At 47.2% G+C, this 23,599-nt stretch overlaps 1 protein-coding gene and 1 long non-coding RNA gene across 2 annotated transcripts; one reads left to right on the forward strand and one right to left on the reverse strand.

Annotated features, from left to right (window-relative positions):
* Positions 1-7,034: 7,034 nt before the first annotated feature.
* On the reverse strand, positions 7,035-7,561 carry LOC143405121 (uncharacterized). Its single transcript, XR_013091974.2, has 2 exons — positions 7,369-7,561; positions 7,035-7,226 (listed from the first exon to the last, which is right to left on the reverse strand). It is a non-coding gene; the product is annotated as an uncharacterized LOC143405121 (long non-coding RNA).
* Positions 7,562-7,647: 86 nt separating this feature from the next.
* Positions 7,648-16,137, forward strand: Mul1 (mitochondrial E3 ubiquitin protein ligase 1). Its single transcript, XM_076861129.2, has 4 exons — positions 7,648-7,877; positions 10,755-10,842; positions 11,367-11,487; positions 12,116-16,137. The coding sequence occupies exons 1-4, from the start codon at positions 7,758-7,760 to the stop codon at positions 12,843-12,845; spliced, it is 1,059 nt and encodes a 352-aa protein (XP_076717244.2). The 5' UTR covers positions 7,648-7,757; the 3' UTR covers positions 12,846-16,137.
* The last annotated feature ends 7,462 nt before the right edge of the window (positions 16,138-23,599 follow it).

A 23,599-nucleotide genomic window follows, 5' to 3' on the forward strand; every position in this document is an offset into this window, starting at 1 on the left:
ATCCTAGCTTCCAGATCATTTCCCCAAATGAACTGTCACTGACCAAATATTTGAATAATAGTAAGGGGTGTGATTCATGGAAGGAAGCACCAAGTTTGTTTGTTTTTCTTTTACTGGGGATTGAACCCCGGAGCAACATCCCCACTGAGCAACATCCCCAGCCCTTTTTATTTTTTTAAATTTTGAGACAGGGTCTTGTAAGTTATTTAGGGCCTGCTAAATTCCTAAGGCTGGCCTCAAACTTGTTATCCTCCTACATGAGCCTCCTGAGCTGCTGGGATTACAGGTGTGCACAACCATGAAATAAAGCTAAATAACTAAAACTAAGTGAAAGTCAGAAGAGTTTCCTGCTTAAGAATATAGTTCTGGAGAAAGAGTCAGTTAAATCCTGCAACTCTACCTGGCTGAGTCTCAGTGTCTGGATCTATAAAATGGGGAAGGGAATAGTCCAGAACTTGTTTTCAGGAATGAAGAGGAAAATATCATGAAATGTCGCACAGTGCTGGGCCCTCTGAATGCAAAAATTAACTGAATGATGCATCATAGACCTGTGAGGTCAGGCAAGGTGGCGACCAAGAGATTGATTTAAAAAGGCCGCTGAATGAGGCTTTATTGAGACTCACTCTGGGCGGAACTCGATCAGACGGTCCGAGTGGACAGGAGGAGGTCTGAGGAGAAACCGCATGGGATTTTATGGGGCTTACAGCAGGAAGAAAAGGGCTTGGGACAGGAAAAGTGTTTTTAGAGTTCCTTGTCCCGCTGGAGTTGGTCAGGGAAATGGCTGAAATCCAGGATTGGTCAGAGATCCCGCTGATTGACAGGTGGTTCTTCTGGAGCTTGATTGATCTTCTTTCACGCCTGTGGGGCTGCTTGGGGCTTTGTTCCTAAGTCACTGCCATGGACATGACAAGACCTAAATGTCAAACCTGAACCTAAAACTTTTAGAAGAAAACATAGGAGAAAATCTTGGTGACTTTAATTTAGGCAAAGATTTCTTTGGTGCCACATCAAAAGCATGTTTTCTTCCACAGAAGAAAACAATGGATGAGCTGGACTTCTTAAAACTAAGAACTTATGTTCTTTTTATGGTGGTGGTGGGGGGTGCGGTATCAGGGATAGAACTCAGGGGCACTCAACCCCTGTGCCACATCCCCAGCCCCATTTTGTATTTTATTTACAGACAGGATCTCACTGAGTTGCTTAGGGCCTTGCTGTGGCTGAGGCTGGCTTTGAACTTGTGATCCTCCTATCTCAGCCTCCCAAGCTTCCGGGATGACAGGCCTGTGCCATCGGGCCTGGCAAGAACTTATGTTCTTGAAAAGACAATCTAGATAATGGAAAGTCAAGCCACAGACTTGAAGAAAATATTGGCGGATCATATATTTGTTAAAGGACTTGTGTCCAAAGTTCATAAAGAACGGTCAGTAAATGGTCTGGGCTTGTGGCTCAGTGGTAGAGTGCTCACCCAGCATGTTCGAGACCCTGGGTTCGATCCTCAGCACCACTTATAAATAAATAAAACAAACATACCATGTCCAACTTACAACTAAAAATAAATATTAAAAAATAACCGTCAATAATCAGAAAACAAACCAATAAAAAAAATGGGCAAAAAAAAAAAAAAATCTGGGCATGGTGGTGTACACCTGTAGTCCTGGCTACGTGGGAGGCTGAGGCAGGAGGATTGCTTGAGCCCGGGAGCAGCATCACAAGATTCCCATCTCGGGAAGGAGAAAACTGGTGAATCTGAGCACATACTTCATCCACAGAGTTATCCGGGTGGCACACAGCACACAGAAGGTGCTCAGCATCATGAGTCTTCAGAAAAACACAAATTAAAACTGGAAGAAATGCCACTACACAGCTGTAACATGTTTAAAATCAAAAGGCTGATCATGCCAAACGTTAAGATGTGGAATTTTGGTAGGTAAACTCTCATATATTGTCGGAAATGTAAAATGGCACAGTCCTTTTGGGAACTGTTTGGAAGTTTCTTAAAAATTAAACCTGTGATCCCAGCAGCTTGGGAGGCTGAGGCAGGAGGACCACAAGTTCAAAGCCTGCCTCAGCAACTTAGACCCTAAACAACTTGGGGAGACCCATCTCAAAAAATAAAAAAGGGCTGGAGGTGTGGCTCCGGTGTGGGCTCAATCTCTGGTACAAAACAACAATGACAACAAAACAAACAAAATACCTTAAGCCTATCTATATATACCATATGATCTAGCCACTCCAGTCCTAGGAATTGATTCAAGAAAACTAAAAGCACATGATCAGCCAGAGACTGATGCATGGTTGCATGAATGTTCATAGCAACTTTATTTGTAGCAGTTAAAATCTGTAAAACAAATTGGATATAGAATGAAATACTATTTGGCAATGAAGAGGGGATGGACTGTTACTGATACATGCGACAACAAGACAAATCTCAAAGTAATTATCCTGAGTGAAATTGTTCTATTCCAAGCTAGAGAAGAGAGTGTAAGCTGCCTGATTCCGTGTATGTCAACTTTTAGAAAATGCAAACTCATCTAAAGAGACAGAAAGCAGGTTGGTGGTTGCCTGGGGATGAGCAGGGGTGGGGGAGTGGGGGGTGATGGGTATGTTCGCTGTCTTGATTGTGGTGATGGTTTCACAGGCGCAGACCTGCATCTTGTGTTCTTGGCGCTTCCCTGTGGCCAAAAGTGACAACTGCAGCAATTGAGGAATTCTATGGTAAAGCAGGGACCCTTCTCCTGAGTTTGTGGAGCTGGTGAGGCCACGCCCATCACTCAGGGACCAGGTTTTCCTTTTTGGTGGTGTTAGGGGTTGAACCCAGGCAAGCGCCCCACCACCAACCTACATCCCCACACCAGGGGCCAATTTTCTTTTTACAACATCTTCTTCCATCATTTTTGCTGGAACCTTTGGCCAGTCTACAGCAAATAGACCCTAACTGGGTCCAAAGAGATCGGGAGGGCAAACCCACTGGGAGTGACCCCCTCTCCCAGCATGCCTCGAAGCCTACATTCTTCTAGAGCTTCTGACAGCAGCATTTTCACAGATGGATGGCAGATCGACTGACCAACTGACCCACAGGTAACTTGATTCCCTGTTCTTTTGGCTTTTCACAAACTGCCTTGAAAGCAATCTTTTGTGTGCTTTCCCCACCTTTTTATTTTTATTTTTTTTTTTAAGAGAGAGAGAATTTTTTTTTAATATTTATTTTTTAGTTTTCAGCGGACACAACATCTTTTGGTTTTTTTTGTATGTGGTGCTGAGGATCGAACCCGGGCCGCATGCATGCCAGGCGAGCACGCTACCGCTTGAGCCACATCCCCAGCCTCCCCACCTTTTTAAATCGTACCCCAATATATTTCCTTTTTGACATGGCTATTAGGTAGCTCATGGTCAAGGCTAGGATCCAATTGCATGATGAAGTCATCTAGGTGCCTATCACTTGGTAATTTCCTGCTCCTTTTAGCTGTTTTTTTTTTTTTGCTTTATAGCTGTGTTTTCAAAATAAAATTAAAAATGTATCTGTTTTTTTATGGCATGTTCCATTTTATGAAGTTGTGTTAGATTTTTTTTTTTTTTTTAATTTTCACAAACAGGATTGGGGATGTGGCTCACCTGGCATGCGTGCGGCCCGGGTTCAATCCTCAGCACCACATACAAACAAAGATGTTGTGTCTGCTGAAAACTAAAGAAATAAATATGTTTAAAAAAAAAGAAAATTCTAAAAAAAATTTTTTTTTCACAAACAGGTAAGGTTTAAGTAGTACAAAAAGAAAAAATGTCAGCCTGGCATGGTGGTGTACGCCCATAATCCCAGCAGTTTGGGAGGCTGAGGCAGGAGGAACACAAGTTCAAAGCCAGCCTCAGCAACTTAGCAAGGTCCTGAACAACTCAATGAAACCCTGTGTCTAAATATAATAATAATAAAAAAGACTAGGGATGTGTCTCAGTAGTTAAGTGCTCCTGGGTTCAATCCCTGGTATCAGGGAAAAAAAATAAAGAAAATAAGAAAGTCAGTGCATGGTACTCTGTGCAAGGTCAGGGAGCATGTCCTGCACATTGTCCCTATGTCCCACTGTGTATCTGGGAGAGAACATGGCATGGGATCAATATACATTTAAAAGGGCCACGATTGTAGCTCAGTGGTAGAGTGCTTGCCTGGCACGTGTGAGGCCCTGGGTTGGATCCTCAGCACCATAAAAATAAATACATAAAAAATATGTTCAGGCTGGGCCAGTAGCTCAGTGGTATAATTACCTGGCATTTGCAAGGCCCTGAGTTCAATCCCGAGAACTATAGAAAAAATATTTTGGCTATATTAGATAATTCTTGAGGATTATATAGGTGCTATCCCAAGGGAAAGTTCTGTATGGAAGCTGGATGCTATTTTTGACAACTTTTCTACTTCCTGTTTCTGGTGGCACCTGTCTGGCAATGTCTGGGCAGGTAGAAGTTTCCTGCCTTCATATCTGTTTGGTCCCTCCACCCTGGTGAAAGCCTAAGAGGTCTATGCTCCATGACTTGCAGGGAATTTTTGCTGCTCCAAGGGGAAATGTGAGTTTAGGTCTGAGGTGACATGCTTCCAGAGGTGGAATTGTCCTTACTGGCCTCTTTCCTAGCTCAGCTCCCCACCTGCTGGACTGGTGTCTTAGGAACTTACCTCACTTTCTCCAGATAAGCTCATCTTTAACTTGTGACTCAGTGAAACTGCCTTCAAAGCTGGGAGGGTTCCCTGGGGACATCTGGCTACAGCTGAAATTGCCCATCTCTCACTGTTCCTAACAAGGCCCACAGGTTATAAATTTCAAACTGTCCCAGTAGGATGTGCTCAGCATGGCTAATGAAGGATTTCAGCCTTTGGCCAAAAATGGCAGAGTTACTTGAAATCAAAGTGTCTTTTATTTAAGAGTAATGATTCTTTTAACAAGGAGCCTGGAGAATAAAACTAGATGGCCTAAGATAAAACACGAATCCTTGATCTATTTGCAGTGGAGACACTTTCCCAGTTTTCAATGTTATGACCTCTTTTTTGTTTTTCCCTTGCTGTGATCCAAGGATGCAGGAATTTTGATTATTTAAAAAAAAAAAAAAAAAGCAATTAGATCATGCTCTTGCTCATCCTTAAGATTTATTGGATTGCATCCCCAAAATGATGAAATTTAAAATTTTGGTTGGCATTAGGGACCTGTAAGATCTGGCTTCAACCCTCCTTTTCAATTGCATGCTCCTGCCCCGCCCCCCCCCCCCCCAATATTATGGGTCAGGCTATATGGGCAATGAGCAAACAGACTCCGTTTGACCCCAAGACTCCATGACATGTAAGAAATGCTTCTCCCCTGGGAAAGCTTCTCCTGCCTCTGCACCCACCAACAGTTGCTTAGCATAGCATGTTTGGCAATTCAAAATGACAATTCTTATACAATGTAAAATTGTTCTCTTTTTGGTGCCCATTTTTATTGGTCAATGTACCCTATCAGAGATATTAGAACCATTCTTTAACTTGTACTCAACTAGGGTCGTTTTGACCCACTTTCCCTTCTGCTTCTGATTTTAGATCTCATGATGTTTGTTTATGGTGTTGAATCATAGCAACAGCCACTTATGATTAATGTACTGACATGCTTTACTTATGCTATAAAAAATGTACTCAAACCCCTGGAGGGCGTTGAAGGGTGTAGACTTGTGGCCTCCCCCTTGGCCCGCCAGCTGGTGGATCCAGACCGCCAGCTGGTGAATAAAGTTTCTGTCTCCTGCTTTATAATTTATTACAATCTCGCCATAACACCTACCCTGGCCACCTTGGCAGCTTTGCACTTTTGCTACTCTTTCCCTCTGCCTGAAAGTCTTTCCTATACCCTCCCTGGCCTGCCATGCCACCTTCATTCTGTTTATAGAATTCAAATCCCTTCCCTGTTGAGAATAGACAACAACACCCCTACTGCATACACCACTGGTGGCACTTTGCTCGCCTTAATTCCACTGGGCCTAGGACAAAAGGTCTATCTCTGATCCTATCTGCCTCTCCACTAGGCCCTAAACAGCTAGAGAAGGACCTGGATGAATAAGGCCCAGAGCCTTGCCTGCAGGAGGTCCTCTGAAATGGTTGGTTGTGAGTGACTGACTTGTGTTCTTTTAAGTTTTATTAATTCAAAATAGACCATACATTTGTACTCTAAAAAACACAAGGGCTGGGGTTGTGGCTCAGTGTTAGCGCGTTTGCCTAGCATGCATGAGGCACTAGGTTTGATTCTCAGCACCACATGCATACAAAAAAATAAAGATCCATCAACAACTAAAAAATATTTTTTTAAAAGATACAAAAACAATACCTCTGTTCTCTAGCCACCCAGTTTCCTCCTATGAACAGAATACCAGTTTCTTGTGAATCCTCCCTTAGACATGCAAATATCAATGTTCTTTTTCAAACATTTAACCACTTGACTACTGATGACATTTAGATTGTTTTCATTCTTTTGTTATTAAAAACAATGTTGAGACGGAATCTTGATTTGGACCAACAGGTACATCCCCATATCTTCCATAATTTAAAGCATAAGCTTTTAGGAAATAGCTCAACAAACACGTAATTTACAGGTTGATGTTTTGGATAAGATTTTGGGGATCTCTGATTGTTTTAGAAAGGAGATGCCTTAGAGATCAGAAAAGTCTGAAGACTCTGAATGCGGGGCTGGGTACAGGGATGGGGGTGGGGGTGGTGCACGCCTGTACTCTCAGAGATTTGGGAGGTTTAGGCAGGAGAACCAGTTCAAAGCCAGCCTCAGCAACTTAGTGAGCCTGTCTCAAAATATACAAAAGGGCTGGGGATGTAGCTCAGTGGCTGAGCGCTCCTGGGTTCAATCCCCAATACCAATAATAATTATAATAAATCCCTTAAGAACCACCTGGATTTGAAGCCCATCTGTCAGTCACAGACTGAGGAAGTCGTTTCACCTGAGTCTCATCTGCAATCTGCATTGCAGCCGTGTTGTGGGGATTAAATTTTGTCGCAGTACCAGACACATAATAGGCACCCAATAAACGGAGCTGTAATTATTTATTGTTTAATAATTTAATCATTATTTAATTTAACATGCTCTTATGCGGTGAGAGCGGATCACGGGCTATTTGGTCTGCGGTCTTGAAGCGGAGGAAAGGGGAATTCCTCGTTAGCTCGCGTTAGCAGTAAGGCTTTGGGCACATCCGCTAACCGCTCCGGCCTGTTTTCCCGTCTGTAAGGAGGACAGAATGCGATCCAGCTCGCAAGGTGTTTGTCCCGAAGCTTAAACGCAAACACTCCCAAATGCTTAACGCACGATTCTCTTCCTTCTTCCCAATCTAATGGCGGAAACATCGAACAACCCATCAACCAACCCAGTCACTCCGGAAAACCAGAGCGATCGAGGCCTCTGGCGGGCGCGCCAGTCGTGGCCGTGCTCTGCACGTCGCAGGGAAACGGCCTCTGAGCGGCAAAAAGTCTCTCGACTCGGCAAAGCCTCTCCAGGCGCCGGGGTGCGGAGGTCCGTTTCCCAAGAGGCCTCCGCAGCTCAGCGGTCGCCCTGGCAACCCCGCCTTTCGGCCCCCTTTGCCCCGCCTCCACTTCCGGCTCCTATATACGTCATCGCCATGCGACCGACTGGAGTTTCCGGAAAAGGCTGTCCGGGAAGTACCGTGTGGGGGTGCGGTCCAGGGTGCGGGAGGTGGGGCGCGGGGTTCACGGTCTGTTCTCGGTGTCGCCGGTTGCGCCCCGACTCAGCGCCGCTATGGAGAGCGGAGGGCGGCCCTCGCTGGGCCAGTTCATCCTCCTGGGCACGAGCTCCGTCGTCACCGCCGTCCTGTACTCCGTGTACCGGCAGAAGGCCCGGGTCGCCCAAGAGCTCAAGGTCAGTGCTCGGGCCGGCCTGGCCTCAGCCGGGCGTGTCTACCCGCGGCCGTGGGGACCCACAACTCACCTTGGCCACCCCACAGTGGGAAGCCTGCAAAAGAGGAAGCCGACGCTGGGACGGTGTTCCCCAGCCCCGCCGGAGGAGCAGGGGTGCGAAGTCGGGTCTGAGACAACGGCCGCTCCGCCCCTTAGCCCTAAGCCCCTCTCGTTACTCAGGACGACTCTTCTTTAACTTTGTTCTGAAACTGTTTCTCGAACCGTGCGCCAGGCAGTGAGTAGCAAAGACTAGTCTCTGTCCTCGTGAAGATTCCATGCTGGTACAGCGGGACAGACGGTAAACAGGTGGTGTAGCCCGGGAGACGTGTTGTGGACTAAGGCAGGAAAGGGGGCTTGCTATTTTAGACAAGGTGACATTTGAGCAGAATACAAGGAGGACATGGGGCTGCAGTTCAGACCCGGGAACTGCAAGTACCGAGACCCATTTATTTTAAAAACTCCTTGCTTCAACAAATTTTCCCTTTTTATATTATACTTATTTTTTTCAACTCATTTTTTTTGAACAGCATTTTACAGTTTACACAGCATTGTTTTCATTTTTTCTGCACAGTAGTTTTCTGAGGTAGATGAAATGACAACACCCCTCCCCCCATTGTAAATTGGGAAATTGAGATTCAGAGGATAGGTCACATAGCTATTTACCTTGGAACTTAGGTCTTTTGAGTCCTAGGGTAGGATTATTGCCCCCCCCCCCTCGACCGATTGACCACATTATTTTAATGGAACGGTCAGGATGGTCCAGAGAGGTGTACCTCTAGGTGAGAGACAAGGTTTTTCCTTCTAGGTTCAGTTTGAGAATGGTAGTTGCTCAATAAATGTTAGTGGATTTGTTTTGTTTGAAATTTCATGATTCAACTACTAAAGATTTAATTTGTATGAAGAGCAGATTTCCAAACATAAGTTCTTTATCACCAGATTGTTTTCATTAAGAGCTTAGAAACAAATGTGGGAAATCCCTGCAGGTAAGAAGTTTAGGAATCTAGAATGAACCAGTTTGTGAGGTAATTGGATTTGCTGTGCAAATGGCATCCTGGTGAGGTTCCAGCTGCCCTGTTGTTCATCTAATTAAATAAGAAAGTTACTGCTAAGTCTGTTGGCTCTGAGTGTAGCTGATACTTCACTTTCTGACTTCAAAACCAATTTGGCTTCAAGTTGGCTGGGGGTGAGGATCTTGAATGAACTCTCCAGGTCCCATCTTTGGGTGATATTGAAAGCTTTGCTAATTAGTTTCTTTATAAGGATGAAATAGCCCCTCCTGGAAAAAGAATTGAGACTCCTGATATTTTAGATTCTCTTTTCACGGTTGGATTAAGAAACTTCCAGAGTAGGGTTTGTTGTACCCTTTGTGTTTCTTATAGTGATAGGAGTGCATAATTATTGTATACTCCCATCTGCCCACCCTGGGCTGGATTCTTCCACTCCTTGAAATTCACTTAATCCACATAAAAAATGCTATGAGATTATGTTTCCCTCATCTTTAACAGTTTTGGAAACTGAGATTTAGATCAGTTGAGTTCCCCAGAGTTACTGGGGATGAGGTTGATCAACACAATGTCTTTCTGAACTTATTCACCACCCCTCTGCCCTTTAAAAATTCTTTTTTTCTCTTTCTTTCTTTCTTCTTTTTTTTTGGTACCAGGGATTGAACCCAGAGTCACTTGGCCACTGAGCCACATCCCCAGCCCTTTTTTATGTTTTATTTTGAGACAGGGTCTCTTTGAGTTGCTTACAATCTCACTGAGTTGCTGAGGCTGGCTTTGAACTCTCAATCCTCCTGTCTTAGCCTCCCAAGATGCTGGGATTACAGGTGTGCACCATCACCATGCTGGGCTCTGCCCTTTAAAATTCCAATTGTCCATTGTGATGGATTTTTTTTCTTTCTCTCTCTCTCTCTCTCTTTTTTTTTTTTTTTAACTAACTGTAAAGTAGGCAGGTTGCTGCACTGCTCTGAGCCTTGGTTTCCTTTCTGTAATTGCAGGTAATAATGCCTACTGTATGGGGACAACACCAGCATTAATAGGTTTATGCATTTGAAGTGCTTAGCATAGTGCCTAGTACAATGGTGTATCTAAGTACTTGAATCATTGATTTATTTGTCAAATATATATCAAGTACTTGCTGTGTGTCAGGCGCTATTCTCAACAGTAGGAGAGATTCCATTCTAGTACAGCTTGACCAACAAAAGCGCATGATCAGATGGTATGACACAGTGACAAAGAAATGTTTTAGAGTAAGGCAGGAGAAGGGAGCACCAGGGGTGGGAGAACTGGGGTTGTTGGAGGAAGACAGCAACAGAAGTAAGAGCAGGCTTGTTTGTGAGAGGGAAGAAAGACAAATTTAAAAGTAGCAGACCACTGTTGGGCACCAGTTAACAGAGACTTGCCGGAAGAAAGCAAAGGCACCTCTTTATTATAACAGAGTGCAGGGCATCCATTCACAGAGGCATGGTGGTAATTAACACCTACCATTTTTTTGAGCCTCTTCCATGTGCTTTATAAACAGCACTGTGTTGTCAAGAAGAGATTAAATGTGTTCAAATTAAAAGGGGCATCGGTTTTGGTTAAATAGAAAAAAGAATGTATGTGGCACCCTCAGTCTGCAGTGACTAAAGAGCAGAGGCCCTGCTCCTAGCCTGTTTTACATGTTAAAACTCTGGGACAGCTTTTGGAGTCGAATTATCTGTAGTATTCTTTCTGCTCAGCTTTTTTTATTCTCAACATGAAAAAAACAAAATATCTTTTTTTTGCCCTTAAGTTTGGTTGACTATGTTAGTATTCAATGGCCAATTTAATTTTTTTGTGTGTATATGTGTGTTTAGGGTGCTAAGAAAATCCACTTGGGTGAAGATTTAAAGAGTATTCTTTCAGAAGCTCCAGGAAAATGTGTGCCTTATGCTGTTATTGAAGGTATGTTTGTTTAATGGTAAATGGAAAACAACTTCCTTCTTCCAAAAGTTTGATAATTATCTTGGCTGGGCTGGGGGTGTGGCTCAGTGTAGAATACTTGCCTAGCACCTGCAAGGCCCTGGATTCAATCCCTACTACTGCAAAAACAAAAAAAAAAATTGTCTTGGCTGACATTAAGTGCCTTTTATGGTGTTGGGGTTCATTGTCTGAATGTACTTTGGAGTTAGAAAGATCTGAGTGATTGCCCTGTGACCTTGAGAAAAATTTTCAAACCTTTTTTGATCTCTTATTATACTAGAGATTATTTATCTGTAAACTAATTCCTACTTTGTAGAGTTGTTGTGAGACTTAAATGATGTGACCCAGGTAAGGTGCTCAGCATAGTGCTCCTAAGATGTACCTTAGGGTGGTACAATACAAATGTATTCACTTTGATTAATTAAGAGACTGAAACCACATTCTGAATCACCTGAAAGAGAGGGCAGAACAGTTCTTCAGAAATGAAATGATTTGTTTCTGTTTAGGAGCTGTGCGATCTGTTAAAGAAACGCTGAACAGTCAGTTTGTTGAGAACTGCAAGGGGGTAATCCAGCGACTGACGCTTCAGGAGCACAAGATGGTGTGGAATCGAACAACCCACCTTTGGTATGTGTCCTTTCCACACCAATCGAAAACTGTAGCTGGTCTGTCCATAGACTGGGGTTCTGGGTACCCCCATCTTTAACAGTTTTGATCTGAGATTGCTGTCTTCAGCATCTCCTGAGTAGGTTGAAAATCAGCCTGTGATGCTGGCGATACCACTGTGTGTTCCATGGACCTCTGTCAGAGCCCATAGGCAGCTTATTACAATGCAGATTCTTGGGCCCATGTCCTGGCCTACCAAACCAGAATTTTCAGGTTAGAAGGGACCTGGAATCTGTTGATTCTTAAGCACTCTAAAGTTTGAGGACCACTGATTTATAGATTAATGACTTCAGTGTTAAAATAATTTTGTGCCCTTACATGAAGTACCAATTCTCTATCTGATTCTAGCAACTTTTGTCTCAGATGTTTATCTGACAGTGGCAAAGGGACCTCTGCTGGTACTTTCTGCCCACTGACCCCACCTGAGGACCTAGGCACTGCAGCCTTACATCATGAGGTCGGAGAGTAGTGATTGCTGTTGCAGTCCTAGTTAGAGTGAATTCTGTCCTGTCCTGCTGCTACTTAGGTGATCCCCCACTGCCTAGATATCTGGCTCTTGGTTTCATCTTTAGTCCTCTTATTCTTTTAGGAATGACTGTTCAAAGATCATTCACCAGAGGACCAACACTGTGCCCTTTGATCTGGTGCCTCATGAGGATGGCGTGGCCGTGGCTGTACGAGTGCTGAAGCCCCTGGACTCTGTGGACTTGGGCCTGGAGACTGTGTACGAGAAGTTCCACCCCTCAGTCCAGTCCTTCACTGATGTCATTGGCCACTACATCAGTGGAGAACGGCCCAAAGGTATCCAAGAGACTGAAGAGATGCTGAAGGTGGGGGCCACCCTGACGGGGGTTGGTGAACTCGTCCTAGACAACAACTCCTTGCGCCTGCAGCCCCCCAAGCAAGGCATGCAGTACTACCTAAGCAGCCAGGACTTTGACAGCCTGCTGCAAAGGCAAGAGTCAAGCGTCAGACTCTGGAAGGTTCTGGCCCTGGTGTTTGGCTTCACCACGTGTGTCACCCTCTTCTTTATTCTCCGGAAACAGTATCTGCAGCGGCAGGAGCGCCTGCGCGTAGAGCAGCTGCAGGAGGAATTCCGGGAACACGAGGCCCAGCTGCTGAGTCAAGCTTCGCCCGAGGACCGGGAGAGTCTGAAGAGTGCCTGTGTCGTGTGTCTGAGCAGCTTCAAGTCCTGCGTCTTCCTGGAGTGCGGGCATGTCTGTTCCTGTCGTGAGTGCTACCGTGCCTTGCCAGAGCCCAAGAGGTGCCCTATCTGTCGGCGGGAGATCACCCGGGTGATTCCCCTGTACAACAGCTAGCGGTTCTGCAGCGCCTGGCTGCACTTGGAAGCCGCCCTCCCCGAGTGGGGATTCATTCTTGAGGCCTTTCGAAGAGCAGCCATGGGGGTAGCTCTCCCTCCGGGTGTGACTGAGTGGAGTCTCTCCAGTCCCACACCTCCACCAGCAGAGAGCCTTTCTGACCTCCCCAGAGCATCTAGAGGGGCCCCACCCCTGGGTGGGTGCCAAGGCCTGGCATTTTTTCCTAGGAACCTGCTGGGGGTGTATATGTGTATGATAAAGCATCCTGTCACCTCAGCACCAAAGCCGCTGATCTTTTCTGGTGACTCTTGGTTGCTGCAGACCTCGGAGAGGAAAGCTGAGCCCCGAGCCTTCCAGAGCCATACCTGCAGAGACTGCCCTCGCTTTCTTCCTTTTGCTTCCACCGGGGATAAGGTCTTTCTTCAAATTGTCAGGCTGGGCAGGTCACTTGTCTTTCCCCTCACCTGCTTGCCTCCCAAATGTGTGCACACATGTGGAGAGGGCAGGAGGGGGTGAGGTCAGCACATCTGCTTCTGCCTACACAGTGGGACACGGATCAGCAGAGGCCAAGAGGTGTCTCGCTTGGTCTGACAGCCCTGCTGGTATCTTCACTGACCAAGGGTGGGACACAGAGAACAGACCTCTGGCCCTGATGTGGAGCTGCTGCAGCTGGGCAGGCCTGGGTAGCACTGGATTGCCTGACAAAGGGTGAGCCCAAAAGGCCTCCGCTGAAGGAAGCAGCGAGGGCACAGCCCTCCTGGCCCCCAGCTTTTGCAGCTTCTTTGTGGCAGCTTCTTTGCTTGCTTTTGTCTAGGAAAAGTAGCCAGCCGGCACCCTGAGCTCTGGGCCTCTCAAGCCCGCCCCTCGACCCCTTGCCTGGGGCTGGGGCACAATCCCAGCACGGTGTTCCCTGTTACCCTCCACTCCTCACGCCCCTGTGCCGAGCCTGTGAGTGCAGGAGAAGTTGGGGAGTGTCCTTCCTGCCTCTGAGTGGCCAAGAATTGTGCACACAGCTCTTATTTCCCTTCTGTGTCCTTGAACATTCATCCCCTGCTCCTCCTCTGTGTGGGGGGAGGGGTGCTCTCAGGGGGCTGACACTGGCAGTAAGCAGTGTCCCGTGTGAACAGCACAAATTAAACATTGCGGCCTTGTGTTTGCCTGTTATTTGTTAATGAGTTAAATGGCTAAGCCGAGGCCTCCCAAGATGGAGCTGATCCCTGCTGGGACAGAACGAAAACTGGGGACTTCAAGGCTTCTTTGGCTGTGAGGTAGTCTAGGTTCCACCAGCTGAGGTGCAGCTCAGCAGTGGAGAAACCCTGATGCTTGCCACCACGGGAGGAGTCTGGTGAGCCTAAAGGACCCTCCTGGACAGCCAGCCCATGGTCAGGCATGCCTAGCCTGGCTAACAGCCATCTTTGAAGTCTGTCTGGATGTCCTGAACATCAGAGCACTGAGGATTCTCCTGGGAGCATTGGCTGGGGTGGGCCCTCGGGGGACAGAAGGGCAAACAGTGGGCACAGCTATGTGCCTGGTGTTACACCATGCACCACTTCAAACTTCAGTTGCAAAGTGAGTTCCCCCTCAGGCAGCTCTCAGGCTGAGTCCTCCCTGTATAGATGAGAAATTGGCCCTGAGGGGGGAAGTTCATGGGGGTGAGGACATAAGAGCTGTCATGCGATGGATCCCACCAGCAGCAGGCCCAACAGATTCCTCTGTCAACGGGACACTCCATGAGATTCTGGCTCCCAGAGTTGGTAGAGCAGTGGTGCCCATACTGGAGAAAGACTGGGCATTGGAGGTCCCTGCTTGATCCTGGCTTGTCTGGGACTGAAATGGGCACACTCCCTGCTGTGGCCTTCTGTGGCAGTTTCTATCTTGCTTTAGGAGCCTCATCTCCAGGAGGATCCAGTGGCCCTAGATCTGTGTGGACAGGGAATGATGGGAGGAAGGAGGTAGAAAGTTAGTACTAAGTGGGATCTTTGTGAATGATGTCTTCCTGTCTGCTTTGTGCTCAGTCACTTTGCTCCTGGGCAGCAGTGATGGGTAGGAATCATCTTAAGTGATTACTGCTGGTGCTCAGAACGTCTGGGAGCTGCTTTATGCATTAATGCTTGCTGTCCTACACAGTGGATGTTGTCACTTCTGTTTCATAAATGAGGACAGGCTTGGTGGAGTTACATCTTGCCTGTGGCCACATAATCACAAACCAGGCAATGTTAGGCTCTTTAGGGGTATTGTTTCTAATACAGCAAACCAGCAAGGGAGGTCAAGGCTACCACTGCCTGAAGACAAAGCCCCTAACTTTTGATTACATTAGGTTGGGACTGCATCAGGTTTTCCATGAGGCAGCTAGGTGGGGTCCTCCTCACCCATAGGGGAGTATTTCCAGGACCTCTGCAGATGCCGTAATCCATAGGTGCTCAAATTCCTCATAAAATGGCCTAAAATTATAAGCTGTGTAGTTCCTCTCTACGTTTTTGTGTGTTTTTGAGGTGCTGGGGGTGGAACCCAGGCCTCCCACATGCTAGGCAAGTGCTCTACCACTGAGCTACACCCACCCCCCAACACTTTAAATTGTCTCTAGATCACTTATAATGCCTACTACAAGGTAAATGCTGTGTTCGTATACTATTGTGTATAATATTGATGAGGGGTAAATGTCTACATATTCAGTATAGATGCAGTTCCCCACGCCCTGGAATACTTTAGATTTCAGCTGATTAAATTTACAAGTGCAAAACCCACAGATTTGGAGAACCAACTGCATTTATTATCATAAACAGCATTTTACATACCAGTCAGCACTGTGAGCATTCCAGCAGATCCTAGTAGAGAGGGTTGGCAGGCAGTCTTCAGAAGTCTAATTCTTTCAGAATTCTAATGAAAATTAAAGAAGCAAACACCTTGACAAATCAGGCCATCCTTGGATGCCCTTTGGTCTGGTCCCAGGATTTGAAGAGGCCAGTTGGGTGATAGAGCTGAGGCTGGTGAACCTGCAGGGCTTCTGGAATGCCGAGGGTGTCACTCATGGATATTTATCCATCTAACATTTGTATTTTGTGTTTGGGGATGTAAAATGCATAAGTCCCAGTCCTTGCCTACACAGGGCTCAGATTTGTGCTTCAGAGCATCCTAATTACTTGCAAGTCTTCTAGGGATGAGGGCTCAGTTCTTTGGAATGCTTGTGGTTCACAGAATATTATAGCTGGAAATTTTCTCTCAGCTGTTTTTGGCTACTGTAAGAGAAAAATCTGAGACTGAGTCATTTACAATAAACAGATTTCTCTCTTGAGGTTCTGGAGCCTGGGAAGTCCAAGAGCAAACACCAGCATCTGGCAAGGGTTTTCTTGCTGCATCACAACATGGCAGAGGGCGTCACATGGTGAGGAAGCCCAAGAGAGACCAAAAAAAAAAAAAAAATAGAACTCATCCTTTTAATAGGACTCCACTCCCAAGATAACTAACCCACTCTTTGACCTAACCACCACTTAATGGTCCAAGGGCAATTAAATTTTAATGAGTTTGCAAGGGGTCAATCCATAGAGGGTCTTTGAGGTTGGCCAGGTTGCAGCAGATCTCTGACCCTTAGAAATAAACCAATGAAGGGCAGTGTGTCATTGCAGGAGAGCCCCTCCAAATCCAGGGTGATTTATTTAAGCCACCAACCTGACCATGTCCCTCATAACAAGAACCTGAGCTCCTTGCCACCTACAGAATCAAGGTGTGGCTCTGTCATGCAAAGCTCTGCATGACCCAGCTCTGGCCAGGGCTCCAAGCCTGTCCACATCCCTCTTGGTCTCACACTTGTGACTTCAGCAACACTGAGCCATTGAGTTCCCAACACTTGCCATGCTCTTCCTGTCTTTGCTCATGCTGATCCTGCTCTGTACTCGCCTTCCTTCACCATCTGAGTCTATCTATCCTTTAAACTGTGCTTGAGGTTTCGCCTCTAGAAAAGCTTCCCTGACCCTTCCCCCCTGGACTGGTTGGATGTCCCTCTTCTGAGATTCCAATTTTTTTTTTTTTGTGTGCAGTACTTGGGATTGAACCAGGGGCCCTCTACCACTGAGCTACATCACCAGTTCTTTACATTTATTTATTTATTATTATTATTGGTACTGGAGGTTGAACCCAGGGATGCTTAACTATGGAGCCACATCGCCAGCCCCTTTTTGTATTTTATTTAGAGACAGGGTCTTGCTAAGTTGCTTAGCATCTCACTAAGTTGCTGAAGCTGGTTTTGAACTTGCAATCCCCCTGCCTCAGCCTCCCTAGCTGCTGGTATTACAGGCATGCGCCACTGCATCCGGCTATTGTCTTTTTAAAAAATTTTTTTAAATATTTATTTTTTAGTTTTCGGCAGACACAACATCTTTGTTTGTATGTGGTGCTGAGGATCGAACCCGGGCTGCACACATGCCAGGCGAGCACGCTACCGCTTGAGCCACATCCCCAGCCCTTTTTTTTTTTTTTAATAGTGTTTTTAGGACACTATTTATTTATTTTTATGTGGTTCTGAAGATTAAATCTGGTTCCTCACATGTGCTGAGGCAGGCACTCGCTGAGCTACAGCCCTAACCCTGGCTTTTTTTTTTTAAATTACTTTGAGACAGCCTCTTGCTAAGTTGCCCAGGTGGAATTGAGCTTGTTTGGGATCCTCCTGCTTCAGCTTCCTCAGTGGCTGGGATACCGGGTGTGCCCCACCATGCCGGGCCCAAAATACATTCTTGTTTCTCACTCACTCTCTCTCTTTTTTTAAATGTTTATTTTTTAGTTGTAGTTGGACACAATACCTTTATTTCACTTATTTTTATGTGGTGCTGAGGATTGAACCCAGGGTCTCGCACGTGCAAGGCGAGTGCTCTACCACTGAGCCCCAGCCCAGCCCCACATTCTTGTTTCTCTGTTCCTGCTCTTAACCATATTGTACAGATCTCAGGCAGGGGCTGTATTTTTTCATTTCCTTCTCCAGCTTCGGTTGTCAGTATGGACTACTTAGGGTGGACATCAGGGCTGGCTAGGGACCTGATGAGTGCTGTGTGTGATTGCATTCTCACGTGTGTGTTTGTATTATCCATATTTTAAATAAAAGGAAGTTGAGGCCCAGAGAGGTTGAGCATGCTAGGGGTAGGATTGAAACTCAGGCAGCCCAACCCCGGAGACTGATCTCTTAACCCTGACTGTCCATGGGATGGAGGAGTAAACCAGTGAGTGAGACAGTAGGTATGAAGAAAACAATCCTGGAAGGCTGCCTGGAGGAGTTAGCTCTCGGACTGAAGATGACAGCCATGACTTGGTTGTAATGAGTAAGGGGAGGGTCTCTTTTAAGGCCAGGGTGCCAAGAGGGATGAATTGTGTAGGAAGAACATCATGTCCAGTGACCAGTCTAGAGCTTTAGGACTCCACACAGGAGAGTTAGGACAACGTCACTGGATGGTGATAAATCGTCGGAACTGGGAACCCAAAGATTGGCTTTCTCTCTTTGTGATTTTTTCCCCCCAGGGATTGAACCCAGGGGCGCTTAACCACTGAACCACCTCCCCAGCCCCTTTACTATATTTTATTTAGAGACAGGGTCTTGCTGAGTTGTTTAAGGTCTCAATAAGTTGCTGAGGCTGGCTTTGAACTCATGATCCTCTTGTGTCAGCCTCCCAAGCTGCTGAGATTATAGGCATGGGCTACCGCGCCCAGCTTGCTGTGTGATCTTGATGCAGCGATTTGACTCTCTGGGCCTTTGTTCTGTCTCTAAAAGGAGCAAGTTGGATTAGAAGCTCTCCAAGGTTCCAGACGGCTCAGATATTTTGCATGTCCACAAGATGGAAAGCAAATGAAGGACCTGGAAGGGCATTTTGAAGCCCTCCTGTGGGGCTGTGGGGCTGAGAGATGAGACGTGACTCCCTCCTGGCTAGCTGTGCCATGGCCTGCGTTCTCAGAAAGCTGAGCTGGGGCGCACAGCACATTTTCTCTCTAATTAGAGAGTGTGAAGTTATCCATTTTGAATGAGATAAGTTTCCATGCATGATGTCCCCAACTGCTCCCTGAAGTGCTCATTAGTCACTTCCCTGCAGCTGCCTTATTGTTTTCCAGATGCCACCGAGGGACTTGGCATTTCCCTTCCCTGAGATGAGGCAGGCGCTGCTCAGAGGGGCTGAGGAGGCCCCAGGTCCTTTGCTCTTCATCCTTGTCCCTGCCTGATTCATCATCTAACATTGAGGGCCTCAAAGTCGAAGGTGTCTGCTTTGGGAAATGGCTTCGGAGGGCCACCGCTGAACTGAACAAACACTGGTTGAGTACTTAACTGTGCCAGGCACCTTGCATCTGGAATCTGAATGCTCCCTGGACCTGGGGGTACAAATGAGGTCATCCTAGTGTTAATGTCCAAATTACCAAAACCGTAGCCTGGCCCCCTCAGAGCCTCCGCTCAGTATTTAAGGTGCCCGGTAGGGTAGTGCTTCCTACTTGGAATAGCTTGCTCCTGGGCGGCCTTTCTTCCTATCTTCCCCAACCCCAGGATGTGCAGTGGGACCCCTCCTATATGGCAGTCTCTTCCACGACCGCCAGGTGGCACTGTGACCCTGCAGTTGAGGCCGCTGGACAACTTGGAGGAGAAACAGGTTGTGCAAAGGGAGGCCTATGCAAGTCTCTTCCTTGAGGCCTGTGGACCAGGCCTGAGAAGTCTAGGGAGGATGCTGGGTCGCATCCTGAGACCTGGGTTCTGCCCTTCCCCTCCAGTGTGACTCAGCTGGGAAGGCTGAAGCAGAAATCCTCTCTCCACTCTTCTCCTTCCTCTGCCCAGCTCATCAGGGAACTGATTGCAGCTGTGAAAGTTTTGACACACCCAGAAAATTCCAAGGGGGGAAATTTCCCACATTTCTTTCTCTATAATTTTCCAGGCATTCAGGTCTTCAAATACATTAACCATGATTTCTTTAAACAAAAAACGAGATATGCATAATGCATTGCACGTTCTTAAAATACACAAATGACTTCACACTGGAAAAGGAGGAGGCTTGGAAAAAACTGTATGACAAAGAGTTTAGATTGATTTTCTTCTGTGAGAAATTCTGCTTCTCCCTGACGGGCTCTTTCCTCGCTCATCTCCCTCGGTCTTGTCCTGGCCTGTTGCTGTTTCTCTCCTGCTTCGAGCTTCCCCCTGTGATCTCACTTCCTCTTCTCTGGCCCTCTGTGTCCCATCCCTCTGTGGGTTGGTAGTTCTGCTCCTTTTCTGCTGTCTCTTGCCTCTGAGCACGTGGACAGGTTTCTTCCTCTGTGTGGCTGTCTTCCTCTTGGAGGTTCCTCAGCTCTGAGTCTGTGAGTGTCTCAAGCCACAGCTACTTTGCCTGTGCTCCACCTTCCTCTCAGCCCAGATGGCCCCCTGCTGCCATCCCCTGCTCAGTCTAGGTTTGGGCCCAGTGGGGCCTCTGTGACTGTGTGGAGAGTATCCCTAGGCCTCTGCTCTCCCTATTCCACAGGAAGTTCTCTTTCTAGGAAGAAGAGACCCTCTGTCCACCCCTGCAGGCCCTATGGGCTACCTGGAGGGACTCCCTGCATGAAACTGTTCCCTGCCCTTACTCTAATGACTCTGTCTGCATGTCTTCTGAGACACACCCTAATTTTACAGCTCAGAAAGAGCAGTGACTACCTCAAGGTCACTTAGGTGATGCAGATAGTGGGGCATGGAGCTGGGATTGGACTCAGGTCTCCTAGTTGACCTTCACTTGACTTGTGCTTCTCCAGATACAGGAGCAGGGAACTGTGTTGATTGTTGAGAGAGTTGGCTGTGGTGCTGGTGGCTCTGTCCCCAGATGGGTAGCTCATTTTCTTCTTCTGGGACTCACCTTTCCCACCACACAAAAGAGATATCCTTGCTTTGCCTTGCCACCCTGTGGGGTTATCATGGGCATCAATTTCACATCCATGGGATGGGAAAGTGCTTAATGAATAAATAAATTTAAATCAAGTGTTTGAAAAATAAATTGAAAGGTCTGGAGCTGAGCATGACTAGCCTCCTTGGTGGGATCTGGGCTCAGCAGGTTGTGGCCACGTCTCTGATCAGACCCTAGTGGGTCTGACCCCAGATTTCTGGCATCTCCTTGGTTGGTCCTGCTGCCTCTGGGCTTAAGGTATAAAAAGCTGTTCTGTTCGCCGGGCACAGAGGCACGATCCTGTAATCTGAGCAGCTTGGGAGGCTGAGGCAGGAGGATCATGAGGCCACAGTGAGGGGCCAAGTAACTCAATGAGACCCTGTCAACAAATAAAATACAAAATAGGGCTGGGGATGGGGCTCAGTGGTTGAGTGGCCCTGGGTTCAATACCTGGTACCCCTGCCCCAAAAGCTGTTGGGTTGTCATAGGACAGGATCCAGCCTTATCCAGATTGGGAGGACCTTAGGTTTCCTGGAAATTGTACGCACAACAGTGTTCTCTGTCTTGGGAAAGACAATGGTCTCCTTCATCTGATTCCCTCCAGGGGAGTCCTTGGCCTGTGACAGGTCTGGGCTATCTAATCTACATCCCCTGGGCAGTGACACCCAACAGTGGAGAGAGTGGCCTCTGGGATGGGACCGGCTGCCTCTCATCCATCAGCTATGTGACTTTGGGCTGCCACTCAGCTTTTCTGGCCCGAAAGCCCTTGTCTGTAGCATAGAGGCCACAATCAGCCCCAGCAACTCCCACCAGCCAGGCTGGGGCTGGGGATTATGGGTAATTTCTCCTCAGAGTTCCCAAACCCAAGCTGTTGACATGGAATGATGGGGGAGGGCACAGGCAGGTGGCAGAATTGCCCCCCCCACACAGTGAATGGGGACCTCACTCCCATCATGGTGACATTTGGTTCCTACACTCCCCTGACTGTCCTCGCTGTTGTCTGCCTGAGAGCGCATGGGACCCAAGTTTTGTGGGCATAATGAAAACTTTAAAATGACTATGATCTTTTCATTTTAAAGAAGAACACAAAATCCATTGTTGAACCAAAATCTCTTTGATATTGCAACCGGTGGTGCGTGGCCGGGACTCCTTCCCCACTTGTGACTCTGAGCATGAGGAGCGACAAGGCGGTAGGAAAGGATGAGGTGGTAGGAATTGAGACTGTAACAGGGGAGACCTGGGTTCTGCCCTTCCCCTCCTGGGCCTCCGTTTCTCCACTGTAACGTGAGGGGTCAGGCTAGATGGACCTAGAAGTGGTTTACAAACTGAGCCTGCAAAGTTTTGGCCATTCTTTGGGGGACCCACTGGGGGTAGGAGGCCCAAATGGTAGGAACCGAAGCCCCAGTAGCTCCAGCGGATTCCCTTTTATTTTCCATTCAAAAACAAAAAAGGGCCTATGATTGGACAAATGGCGACAGCAAAGCTGACTGAACTGGGAGTGGCTGGGCCTGGCGCCCAGGCCTCCGCAGATGCTCCCTGAATGCTCCTGCATCTAGATCCAAGCCCCTCGCTCAGCCAAGGTGTTCACTCCTTGTTCCCCGTGTGCAGTAGTGACACCGGCAGAGGCTCTGCCTTTCCAGGAAGGTGGGGAACTGGCTGCCACCAGAGTTCCAGTGACTATGGTTTTAATCCAATCTTGGCTTGCAGTGGCCATTCCTGCTGGGTGGCCGCTTAGCCTCTCTGGAGGTGACCGGCTGGCCACTGACATGGACTACATCTTATCCTTCCCTCGCATCATCTAGGGCCTGAGCCAGTCCTGGCAAGGCTTGGCACTCCCAGCTCCATCCCTACAGGGGCCTGGTCCTGGCCTGCCCATGGAGGCCCTCCCTGTAGGGCTGTCCAATGGGTCTTATCACTGATGCTGCTACCTGTGCCTCAGTCTCCTCATCTTGACAGGAGGGATGGGATGGGAACAGAGGGAACCTCTATTTCATGCTGGGCCTTGCTGGGCTGGCCTTCCCCAGTACCCCACAGTTGTAGCCTAGGGCTCAGAGAGCAGTAGGGGCTTCATTTGCAGTGTTTCAATCCTTGAATGTCTGTACTGAAAGGGCCAAGCCTGAGGAGATGGTTCAGGCTTGTGGTTTTTAATTCCAGAGTCCTGCAATTAAATTTTCTGTGAAGGAGTTTCAGGTGAATTTCAAAGGGAAAGCTGAGAGGTAGGGAGGGCTCTGTGACTCCCACCTTTGTGTATCTACTTTAAATTTAGGAGACTTGAAAAAAAAGATGGGATCTTTCCTATTTTATGATGTAAAGTCAGAGGACTAAAGAGAAGAGGCAGTTTATTAAAAGCCACAGAGAGAATCAATGGCTAATAATAATAACTATTATTATGGAGGACGTAACTATGTGCCAGGCATGATGTATGTTTGATCTTTTTTAGCATAAACCACTGAGTAGGATGATTATATCCTCAATTGACAAGTGAGGAAACTGAGGCACCAAGAAGTGAAAGATCACAGAGCAGGGATTTGAACTTGACCACCTCTGGGAACTCTTCACCTTGGTCTACTGCTCCTGACTGTGCACTACTGGGTTCCTTGCTGGGCACCAGGGAAGGCAGCCTTTCTTGGTCCTTTCCTTCTCCTGGATTTGGCATCTTCAACACAGGCCTGGGCTTCTGACTCAGAGCCAGCCACTCGGCATCTGGGGTGGGGAGAGACAGTAGGAATGGAGTCCCAGGATGGAGGGATGTACTCTGAAGATGGAAGTAATGGAAGATTAAGTGAGGCCTTTGTAATAAAGACAACTGGGAGGAGTAGAAGTAGAGAGATGCCATTCTGACTCTTTCCCTTGTGAAATTTCTATGTGACCTTGCAGAGATCATCTAAC

The sequence above is a fragment of the Callospermophilus lateralis genome, chromosome 7, assembly GCF_048772815.1.
Source record: "Callospermophilus lateralis isolate mCalLat2 chromosome 7, mCalLat2.hap1, whole genome shotgun sequence".
Taxonomy (NCBI): domain Eukaryota; kingdom Metazoa; phylum Chordata; class Mammalia; order Rodentia; family Sciuridae; genus Callospermophilus; species Callospermophilus lateralis.

Excerpts from the sequence above, each read along its gene's own strand:
- Mul1 (XM_076861129.2), top strand. The coding sequence starts at position 7,758 with ATGGAGAGCGGAGGGCGGCCCTCGCTGGGCCAGTTCATCCTCCTGGGC. Across the intron at positions 7,878-10,754 it reads GGGTCGCCCAAGAGCTCAAG|GGTGCTAAGAAAATCCACTT; the intron begins GTCAGTGCTCGG and ends ATGTGTGTTTAG. Across the intron at positions 10,843-11,366 it reads GCCTTATGCTGTTATTGAAG|GAGCTGTGCGATCTGTTAAA; the intron begins GTATGTTTGTTT and ends GTTTCTGTTTAG.